At 37.8% G+C, this 10,257-nt stretch overlaps 1 protein-coding gene across 2 annotated transcripts in view; it reads left to right on the top strand.

Moving 5' to 3' along the window:
- SYNPO2 (synaptopodin 2) overlaps positions 1-6,758 on the top strand; it is a 172,141-nt gene extending 165,383 nt beyond the window's left edge. For both annotated transcript variants that reach the window (XM_024356261.3, XM_001148597.5), the window contains one exon: positions 2,911-6,758. In XM_024356261.3, coding sequence (XP_024212029.1) covers positions 2,911-3,025 — 115 coding nt within the window. In that variant the 3' untranslated portion in view covers positions 3,026-6,758. The remainder of the gene's footprint in view (positions 1-2,910) is intronic.
- The last annotated feature ends 3,499 nt before the right edge of the window (positions 6,759-10,257 follow it).

Consider the following 10,257-nt stretch of genomic DNA (forward strand, 5'->3'; position numbering starts at 1 on the left):
GGCAGGTTGTCTTCCCCTGAAGTCAGGTCATCTCTTCTGTAGTCTGTCCATCTCCCTCGAAGTCCAGCTGTCTCTCTGAAGTCTGGCCGTCTCCTCTAAGGTCCGGCCATCTCTCCCTCTACCGACTGACTCTGGGGTCTTTATAATAGGCACAGGGTGTGGGTGGGGTGGGCTGCAGGTAGTTTTGGAAAAAGCAACATTCCACTGGTAAAAAGACACTATTCACAAAGAACCAATCAGGAGAGAATGGGCAAACAGGAATAGAAGTTCTCACTTTGGGCTGTAAGTTTCAGACTATTTTGGCTTGAAGGTGGGGTTTCACCAGGGATCCACCTCTGTCTGCCTAGAATTTGTCTGCCTCCTGCCTCTATCATAATCAAAGACCACACAAAGCAAAATCATGGGACTCTGAAAACTCTCCCAGGGCCTCTGTAGACCACTGTTGTTGTAACTCTTCCATAGAACGGACAAAAGTGATATACAGACACACACCACAACAGACAGCTACATTTCTCTTTATCACACTGAGTCTTACCACTTCTCACAGTTTAGAAAACTTCCTATTTTTTCCTGTCAAGACAGTTAAAGAGTCTCTTCTCTATCTTCTCTAAACTGATCTTGTTTCTTATTATTTATTTATTTATTTTTTTGGAGACAGAGTCTTGCTCTGTCACCCAGGCTGGAGTGCAGTGGTGTGATCTCAGCTCACTACAACTTCTGCCTCCTGGGTTCAAGTGATTCTTGTGCCTCAGCCTCCTGAGTAGCAGGGATTACAGGCCTATGCCATCACACCTTGGAGAATTCTTTTGTATTTTTAGTAGAGACGGGGTTTCACCATGTTGGCCAGGCTGGTCTTGAACTCCTGATCTCAAGTGATCCATCTGCCTCAGCCTCCCCAAGAGTTGGGATTACAGGCGTGAGCCACTGCACTGGTCCAAACTGGTCTTCTGTAATTGACTTAATTCAGCTACTGTGGGGCTAAAACTAGTACTGGATTGTGTGCTTATTGAGGGCAAGGACTTTATCATCTTTAAGTCTTCAGCTTATAGAAGAATACCTGGAAATATTAGGTGTACAATATGTTAATTTATGTTAAATGAGTTTATGAAATGAACACATACATAATGTGAAATAGAAACTAAGGCCTTAAAGGTGACTAAAAGTCAGGATTCCCCACACCTCACCCAAATATAGAGTAAGGAGAATTATGAGTGGTTCTGAATTAAGACAAGATTAGTGAAAGCAAGTTTTTGCTAAGATTCAACCATTGTAAGTAAAATTTAAATGATTAAAATGAGAGAATCAAGATTTATTATATTGGACCCCTTATTCTTCAGATAGAAACCAGGAATGAACCATCTACCTTCTTTGTGTACCTAATTAAAAAAAAAAACGAAACATTTGAATCTGAGATATTTTGCCTAAATCCAGGTATTGATATTCACTTTAAAGTTAAGAACTTGATTAAGAGAAAAGCTGTTGAAACCGTTTATGAAATTAGAGCACATTTTTAAGCATGGTAATGTTTTTTGTTAGGAAACAGGATGTTTTGATACTTTCAAAGTTGATACTCCTGTCCCCTACGTGTACCCTTTCTGCGTTTTTGCCAAGAGCTTATCTCACATAGCCTCATGCATACTGGAATGTGTGAAGATGTAATGTGGATAGCCAGCCATCAGCATTCCTAGAAATGCAGAGGAGTAAAAGGAGAGAATGAGAACACAAGAGGTTTCATTAAATTATATTGCTGTAGCCAGGCACCGGGGCTCATGTCTGTAAGCCCAGCAACTTGGGAGGCTGACGTGGGAGGATGGCTTGAGGCCAGGAGTCTAATACCACCAGCCTGGGCAACAGGGAGATCCTGTCTGTAAAAAAGATTTTTAAAAATTTAGCCAGGCATAGTGGTGTGCACCTGTAGTCCCAATTACTTGGGAGGCTGAGGCAGGAGGATTGCTTGAGCCCAGGAGTTTGAGGCTGCAGTGAGCCATGATCATGCTCTGCACTCCAGCCTGGGCAACAGAGTGAGACCCCAACTCTATATAATAATAATAATTAATAATATTGCTGTGTTATTAGTCAAGCTGAATATTAAGTATACACAGAGGAATGTTGCAGGGATACAAACTCTCAAAGAAATAGGAATGTAATACACATGAAAGGAAGCAAAATGCAAATTAAACAAGAGGCAGGAGTAATTCCCTCAGAGACAAAGGCAATACACTCCACTTAGGAAATAAAAATCCATGTGATCTTCACCATATAAATAGATTTTGAGCGGAAAAGGGCCAGGCATTTAATCATACCAGTAATGTTAACTACATCTAAGGAGCTCTGGTTTGTTTTTGCTATATTCATTCACTAGACCAACATTAGATAACAGATTAAAAGTCACTTGGGAAGAGTAAAAAGCTCAGTAATTTACAGCTTGTTTCTGAGGTTATCAATAGGTTTTGTTTATTTTGTACCAGGAAAGCAGGATAGGAATAAGGTTGGGTTGTGAATTCACATATGCTTTTGTGGAGGGCAGAGAGAAGGAAAGGTGGTTCCTAGTGGTGACAGAGCCCCCGCCCTGCCCCTAGTGACTATGCCTAAGAAAGATGACAGCAATTGGGGCTATGCGTTCACAGATGGGGAGCAACTAGGAGGGCCAAGTGCAAAAGGTAAGATCAAGTGGCAGCCCACCATTTGCACTTGGCCCACTTTTGCAAAGGTGGGGACAGGCAGCCTGTCCTGGCTTTAAGACTAAGCATTCTGGGGAGTTAATTTATTTTTATTTTATTTTATTTTATTTTATTTATTTTATTTTATTTTATTTTTGCAGTGATTGGTAATGGTGCTAGGAATACTTTGGAGTAACAATCAGCACAAACCAAAATGAATGAGATATATTAATATTTTCATTGTTTTTAGGAGAGTGGGCGCTCCCTTTCTCTTCCTGGAAGATCAGTCCCACCCACCATTTCTACATCTCCTTGGGTATACCAGCCTACTTATAGTTACCCTAGTAAACCAACTGATGGACTAGAGAAAGCAAACAAGAGACCAACTCCTTGGGAAGCAGCAGCAAAGTCTCCTCTCGGTCTAGTGGATGATGCTTTCAAACCCAGAAACATCCAGGAATCCATTGTGGCAAATGTGGTCTCAGCAGCTCGGAGGAAGGTGCTTCCAGGGCCTCCAGAGGATTGGAATGAAAGACTGTCCTATATTCCTCAAACCCAGAAGGCCTATATGAGCTCATGTGGAAGGCAAGAGTATAATGTCACAGCCAATAATATGTCCACCAACTCCCAATATGGTTCACAGTTGCCATATGCATATTATAGGCAGGCTTCAAGAAATGATTCCGAAATCATGTCCATGGAAACCAGGTCTGATTACTGTCTTCCAGTAGCTGATTACAACTACAACCCACACCCAAGGGGATGGAGACGCCAAACATGAAAGTTAGAAGAATGGATCATGTGCCAACTGTAGTTTTTTAAAAAAACGCTCCTTTGTAGGGTTTTAAACTTTTCTAATAGATTTAGATTCACTTTTGGTCTTGGCTTGTTCTCGTAAGTCATTTATCTAAGTTTGTGTTTCTGTGTGTGTGTGTGTGTATATGTATGTGAATATAAACACACACACGCACAGGTGAGTGTGAATACTTCCTTGTTGGCTGATCCCGAGAGCATTACTTTGAAGAAAATTTCACTATCTGCATTGATGTGCTGGCATTTATATGTAATTCATAATTTTGATTCCATTAATAGGTAGTCCATGCAACTAAACTCTACTCAATTAAAGTAAAACTAAGTATTTCTTCATTGCACCTTAGTCCAGGAAGAAATTAATGGAATATGGTGTGCTAATTATCACTACCTATAACATGAGGAATATAAGATTGCAGAAATTTCTCATAGGGGCATGCCAGTGAGCAATTATTTTATAAAAATATTTTCCTTGGTGTTAAGTATTTCTCCGCAACTTTTTTTTTTTTTTTTTTTTTTTTTTTTTGAGATGGAGTCTTGCTCTGTCCCACCCAGGCTGGAGTGCAATGGTGCGATCTTGGCTCACTGCAACCTGCGCCTCCTGGGTCCAAGCAATTCTCCTGCCTCAGCCTCCTGAGTAGCTGGGATTACAGGCATGCACCACCACACCTGGCTAATTTTTGTATTTTTAGTAGACGCAAAGTTTCACCATGTTGGTCAGACTGGTCTTGAACTCCTGACCTCGTGATCTGCCCGCCTCAGCCTCCCAAAGTGCTGGGATTACAGGCGTGAGCCACCACACCTGGCCTTTCTGCAACATTTAAAAAAAAAAATCTAATAAATCTTAGATTTTTAAAAAAGAATTAAAATGTGGGAGTTCTCAGAAAGAAATAAACACATGAGAATAAGATTATTATACATTTTGGAAGGACTTTTGAGGAATGATGTGATGTGTAGAGAATAGAAAGATTTAGATATATGCCTGTGACAGGAATAGATTCTGGGTTCAGGTGTCCCCATCTGTCAAATGAGAAGATTGGATTATCTAATCTTTTAGATCCTTAACAACTCTGATATTCTGAGATTCTCTCATTTGTAGAATGCCCGCTGATGCATTGTTTATTTTTTTGCTCATAATATAAATATCAGATTATGTTTAGGAGTGGATTAGGTAATTAGTGTCATTACATGTATCATTAAAGGTCCTAAAAGGAATTGTTAGGCGGCAAGCTTTGTGTTACGTGTTACATGGAGTGAGGGTAGATGTGAAGATTTAAAATGATTGATGGATTTAAGGAAGTGGTACATAAATATGTCTGTTATTATGCAATTGTAGGTCATGATAATTTATTCAGTTATAGAAAACATGCCACAGAAGCCGATGTAACAAGTGGTGCCTCTTTAGAAAGTTGTCATTAGGATGTTCTGAGGAAGTTAAGCAGCTGCTTCATCAATCCCATGACACATGCCTTGTTAGCATGCCCATCAAATAATCAGATCAAACACCTGCTCCTTATTGCCATACCCATGAACTGTTAAATACAAAAAAATTCAAAGTATTTGACATCTTAAGCAAATATCCAGAATATTTTTAAGTAAAAAACCATCTTAAGTATTCAAAATTTCCTTAGCTTTTTAAAGGTGATAATTTTGCTTTGTGTTACTTTTTTGCTCTTGAATGTATCATTATGATGGTCTCTTATAATCATGGTATCTTTCACAGAATAAAAATTAAAAATAATGCCGGGGTGCAAGTGACCAAGGCCTTATCTTGAAAGTTAAAAAAAAAAAGTAAAGAAATCACAGTAAGTTCTATTAGTGATGATAGAACCAGATATAAAATTGTTCAGTGATGGAGGAAAGAAACGATAAATACTTTCCAAGGTTATATTGTTAAATTATCTTAAATTATCAAGGTGTAAGATGTAATTATTGACTCCCAAGAGTTTTTATAGAATCCTAAAAAATAACGCCTGATGTATAGATTAGTTAGCAAATTCTCAGAAATCCCCCACATAAAAGCCTTACTTTGTTCAAAATTTATTATAGTGGTTTAATCATTTTAGATTTGAATGTTTTAAGATAGGAGAGACTTAGCAGAAAATACTTGGCTTGCCAGGGCCACGTTCTACTTCATTGCTTTCTTTTATAAGTGCAAGGAGTTATTTCCATCAGTTGACATAGATATTATTCACTAAAATTTTCAGCAGACTCAAAATAGAGAGGAGACTTTAAACTTACATGTTAGTATAAAACAGACTTCTCTCTCATTGCATGCACTAGATCAATATTATCATCTGTATTAAGCTATCTGAATTTATTCGAGACATTAAGAAAAAGACAGTACATGGTGGGAAAGCTGCACATTTCTCACAAGGAAAAAAACATTCTATATTTGTAGCAGAAATCAGCGGTTTGAAAAGTCATACTTTGCAGATATGAACCTGAAAATCAAAGTGCCATTGTTAAATCATCCTAAAGTGTACTGTGGGTATTCTTCTGCAGTATACTTGAAAATGAATAAAGTTAGATTGCTCACGTTGAAGCTAATGGTTGAGACAAGACACCTGCCACAGTGAAGTTTGATTCCTATGGGTGAGAAGATGTAGATGACTATTGTTCTCACAAAGGTTCTAAAATAATAGCAAGTGTAGAGAAGAGCCGTTGCTTTGAAAATACATACCACATTTGTTATAAAGCATTTGTTTGTTAGTAGCAATCACATAGGTAGAAAGAGTTTGAGTTTTACTGTGGATTAAAAAGCCTTCCCTAAAAAGAGAGCATGCCAGTCATAGAGACACTAATTTGGCACTTTTCCTCCTTCTTAGGTTTAAATGTTATACCAATGCATGTGTTTGAAATATCCATTAAGATGATTTAAAATTTGTCTTGTATTTTGAGTTTCTTAAATGCATGGATTCTTGTTCATTTATCTCTGAATATGTCTCTTTTATATTTTGGCACAATTATACACATTGGAAAGGGCCAACCTATTAGGGCTCAAGTATATATATGCAAAAAAAAAGTTATATCAAACAGGCGCAGTTATTACAACTAGAGAGAAATTGCAGAAATATTTGTTTTTTTAAGAGAAAGTAGATTTTCACATTAGATTTCTATTCAAAGTACTAATATCTACATGGTCCACACTTTTCTATTTTAAAAAATTGTGTTCTCCTGTTAAATAGATTAACATTTCCACTTCTGTTTATCACAAAAGAGTGTATTTGAAATATGCATACGGAAAATTGAAATTATATTAGTAATAAATGTAACTTGAAAAATCAAGTTTAGGAGCCTTTTCATTTTTTTCTTATAAAAAGTTGTTCTGAATTACTCTTTACTACAAAGATTTACTCCTATCTACCACATATTTTTCCATTTTATTTTCTGTGATAGCTTCTATACACATCAAAATAATTTCATGCTAAATGGGGCAACATTTTAACTGTAACATTTAAAAACTTTTTAAAAAATTCCTGAAAATACAATTAATTTCACGTGTAAGTTAAGAATTTTAGGATCCAAACATATTTTAATACTATTTTTAACTAATTCTTTCCTTCATAGTATATTGAAAATCAGTCTTAAGCACAAGCACAGCCAATGGTAACATGACTTGACAACATGTTGGTTGAATGCCTACAACCACTCTGGGCTCTGTCTCTAATCTTCCGTGTTTGTCTACCCAGTCCTTCCAATTACTTGTCCTCTTTTGACTGGTCCAAGACTGACCTGTGTTAAACTGAAGCCCTCATTACAATAAGGCATATTTAAGCAAAACTTTTTAAAAAGTGACTTTGGCTCTTCCTACACAATATTAAAACTATCAGCTGAAATGTGAACTCCCTGGTCAATTGGTGTCATATAGCACACCCTTCAAACACTTTTTTTTCCTGGTAATTTCAAAATAAAATGGCATTCTGATGAAAAATATATATTTTTTCTTTTATTATTATTATACTTTAAGATTTAGGGTACATGTGCACAATGTGTGGTTACATATGTATACATGTGCCATGCTGGTGTGCTGCACCCATTAACACGTCATTTAGCATTAGGTATATCTCCTAACGCTATCCCTCCCCCCTCCCCCCACCCCACAACAGTCCCCGGAGTGTGATGTTCCCCTTCCTGTGTCCATGTGTTCTCATTGTTCAATTCCCACCTATGAGTGAGAATATGCAGTGTTTGGTTTTTTGTTCTTGCGATAGTTTACTGAGAATGATGATTTCCAATTTCATCCCTGTCCTTACAAAGGACATGAACTCATCATTTTTTATGGCTGCATAGTATTCCATGGTGTATATGTGCCACATTTTCTTAATCCAGTCTATCATTGTTGGACATTTGGGTTGGTTCCAAGTCTTTGCTATTGTGAATAGAGCCACAATAAACATATGTGTGCATGTGTCTTTATAGCAGCATGATTTATAATCCTTTGGGTATATACCCAGTAATGGGATGGCTGGGTCAAATGGTATTTCTAGTTCTAGATCCCTGAGGAATTGCCACACCGACTTCCACAATGGTTGAACTAGTTTACAGTCCCACCAACAGTGTAAAAGTGTTCCTATTTCTCCACATCCTCTCCAGCACCTGTTGTTTCCTGACATTTAATGATTGCCATTCTAACTGGTGTGAGATGGTATCTCATTGTGGTTTTGATTTGCATTTTTCTGATGGCCAGTGGTGGTGAGCATTTTTTCATGTGTTTTCTGGCTGCATAAATGTCTTCTTTTGAGAAGTGTCTGTTCATGTCCTTCACCCACTTTTTGATGGGGTTGTTTGTTTTCTTCTTGTAAATTTGTTTGAGTTCATTGTAGATTCTCGATATTAGCCCTTTGTCAGATGAGTAGGTTGCAAAAATTTTCTCCCATTCTATAGGTTGCCTGTTCACTCTGATGGTAGTTTCTTTTGCTGTGCAGAAGCTCTTGAGTTTAATTAGACCCCATTTGTCAATTTTGTCTTTTGTTGCCATTGCTTTTGGTGTTTTAGACATGAAGTCCTTGCCCATGCCTATGTCCTGAATGGTAATGCCTAGGTTTTCTTCTAGGGGTTTTATGGTTTTAGGTCTAACATGTAAGTCTTTACTCCATCTTGAATTAATTTTCGTATAAGGTGTAAGGAAGGGATCCAGTTTCAGCTTTCTACATATGGCTAGCCAGTTTTCCCAGCACCATTTATTAAATAGGGAATCCTTTCCCCATTGCTTGTTTTTCTCAGGTTTGTCAAAGATCACATAGTTGTAGATATGCGGCGTTATTTCTGAGGGCTCTGTTCTGTTCCATTGGTCTATATCTCTGTTTTGGTACCAGTACCATGCTGTTTTGGTTACTGTAGCCTTGTAGTATAGTTTGAAGTCAGGTAGCGTGATGCCCCCAGTTTTGTTCTTTTGGCTTAGGATTGACTAGGTGATGCGGGCTCTTTTTTGGTGCCATATAAACTTTCAAGTAGTTTTTTCCAATTCTGTGAAGAAAGTCATTGGTAGCTTGATGCGGATGGCATTGAATCTATAAATTACCTTGGGCAGTATGGCCATTTTCACAATATTGATTCTTCCTGCCCATGAGCATGGAATGTTCTTCCATTTGTTTGTATCCTCTTTTATTTCATTGAGCAGTGGTTTGTAGTTCTCCTTGAAGAGGTCCTTCATGTCCCTTGTAAGGTGGATTCCTAGGTATTTTATTCTCTTTGAAGCAATTGTGAATGGGACTTCACTCATGATTTGGCTCTCTGTTTGTCTGTTATTGGTGTATAAGAATGCTTCTGATTTTTGTACATTGACTTTGTATCCTGAGACTTTGCTGAAATTGCTTATCAGCTTAAGGAGATTTTGGGCTGAGACAATGGGGTTTTCTAAATATACAATCATGTCATCTGCAAACAGGGACAATTTGACTTCCTCTTTTCCTAACTGAATACCCTTTATTTCCTTCTCTTGCCTAATTGCCCTGGCCAGAACTTCCAACACTATGTTGAGTAGGAGTGGTGAGAGAGGGCATCCCTGTCTTGTGCCAGTTTTCAAAGGGAATGCTTCCAGTTTTTGCCCATTCAGTATGATATTGGCTGTGGGTTTGTCATAGATAGCTCTTATTATTTTGAGATACATCCCATCAATACCTAATATATTGACAGTTTTTAGCATGAAGGGTTGTTGAATTTTGTCAAAGGTCTTTTCTGCATCTATTGAGATAATGATGTGGTTTTTGTCTTTGGTTCTGTTTATATGCTGGATTACATTTATTGATTTGCGTATGTTGAACCAGTCTTGCATCCCATGGATGAAGCCCACTTGATCATGGTGGATAAGCTTTTTGATGTGCTGCTGGATTCGGTTTGCCAGTATTTTATTGAGGATTTTTGCATCAATGTTCATCAAGGATATTGGTCTAAAATTCTCTTTTTTTGTTGTGTCTCTGCCAGGCTTTGGTATCAGAATGATGCTGGCCTCATAAAATGAGTTAGGGAGGATTCCCTCTTTTTCTATTGATTGGAATAGTTTCAGAAGGAATGGTACCAGTTCCTCCTTGTACCTCTGGTAGAATTCGGCTGTGAATCCATCTGGCCCTGGACTCTTTTTGGTTGGTAAGCTATTGATTATTGCCACAATTTCAGAGCCTGTTATTGGTGTATTCAGAGATTCAACTTCTTCCTGGTTTAGTCTTGGGAGAGCATATGTGTTGAGGAATTTATCCATTTCTTCTAGATTTTCTAGTGGTTATTTGCGTAGAGGTGTTTGTAGTATTCTCTGATGGTAGTTTGTATTTCTGTGGGATTGGTGGTG

This window comes from Pan troglodytes, chromosome 3 (genome assembly GCF_028858775.2).
Source record: "Pan troglodytes isolate AG18354 chromosome 3, NHGRI_mPanTro3-v2.0_pri, whole genome shotgun sequence".
Classification (NCBI taxonomy): Eukaryota; Metazoa; Chordata; class Mammalia; order Primates; family Hominidae; genus Pan; species Pan troglodytes.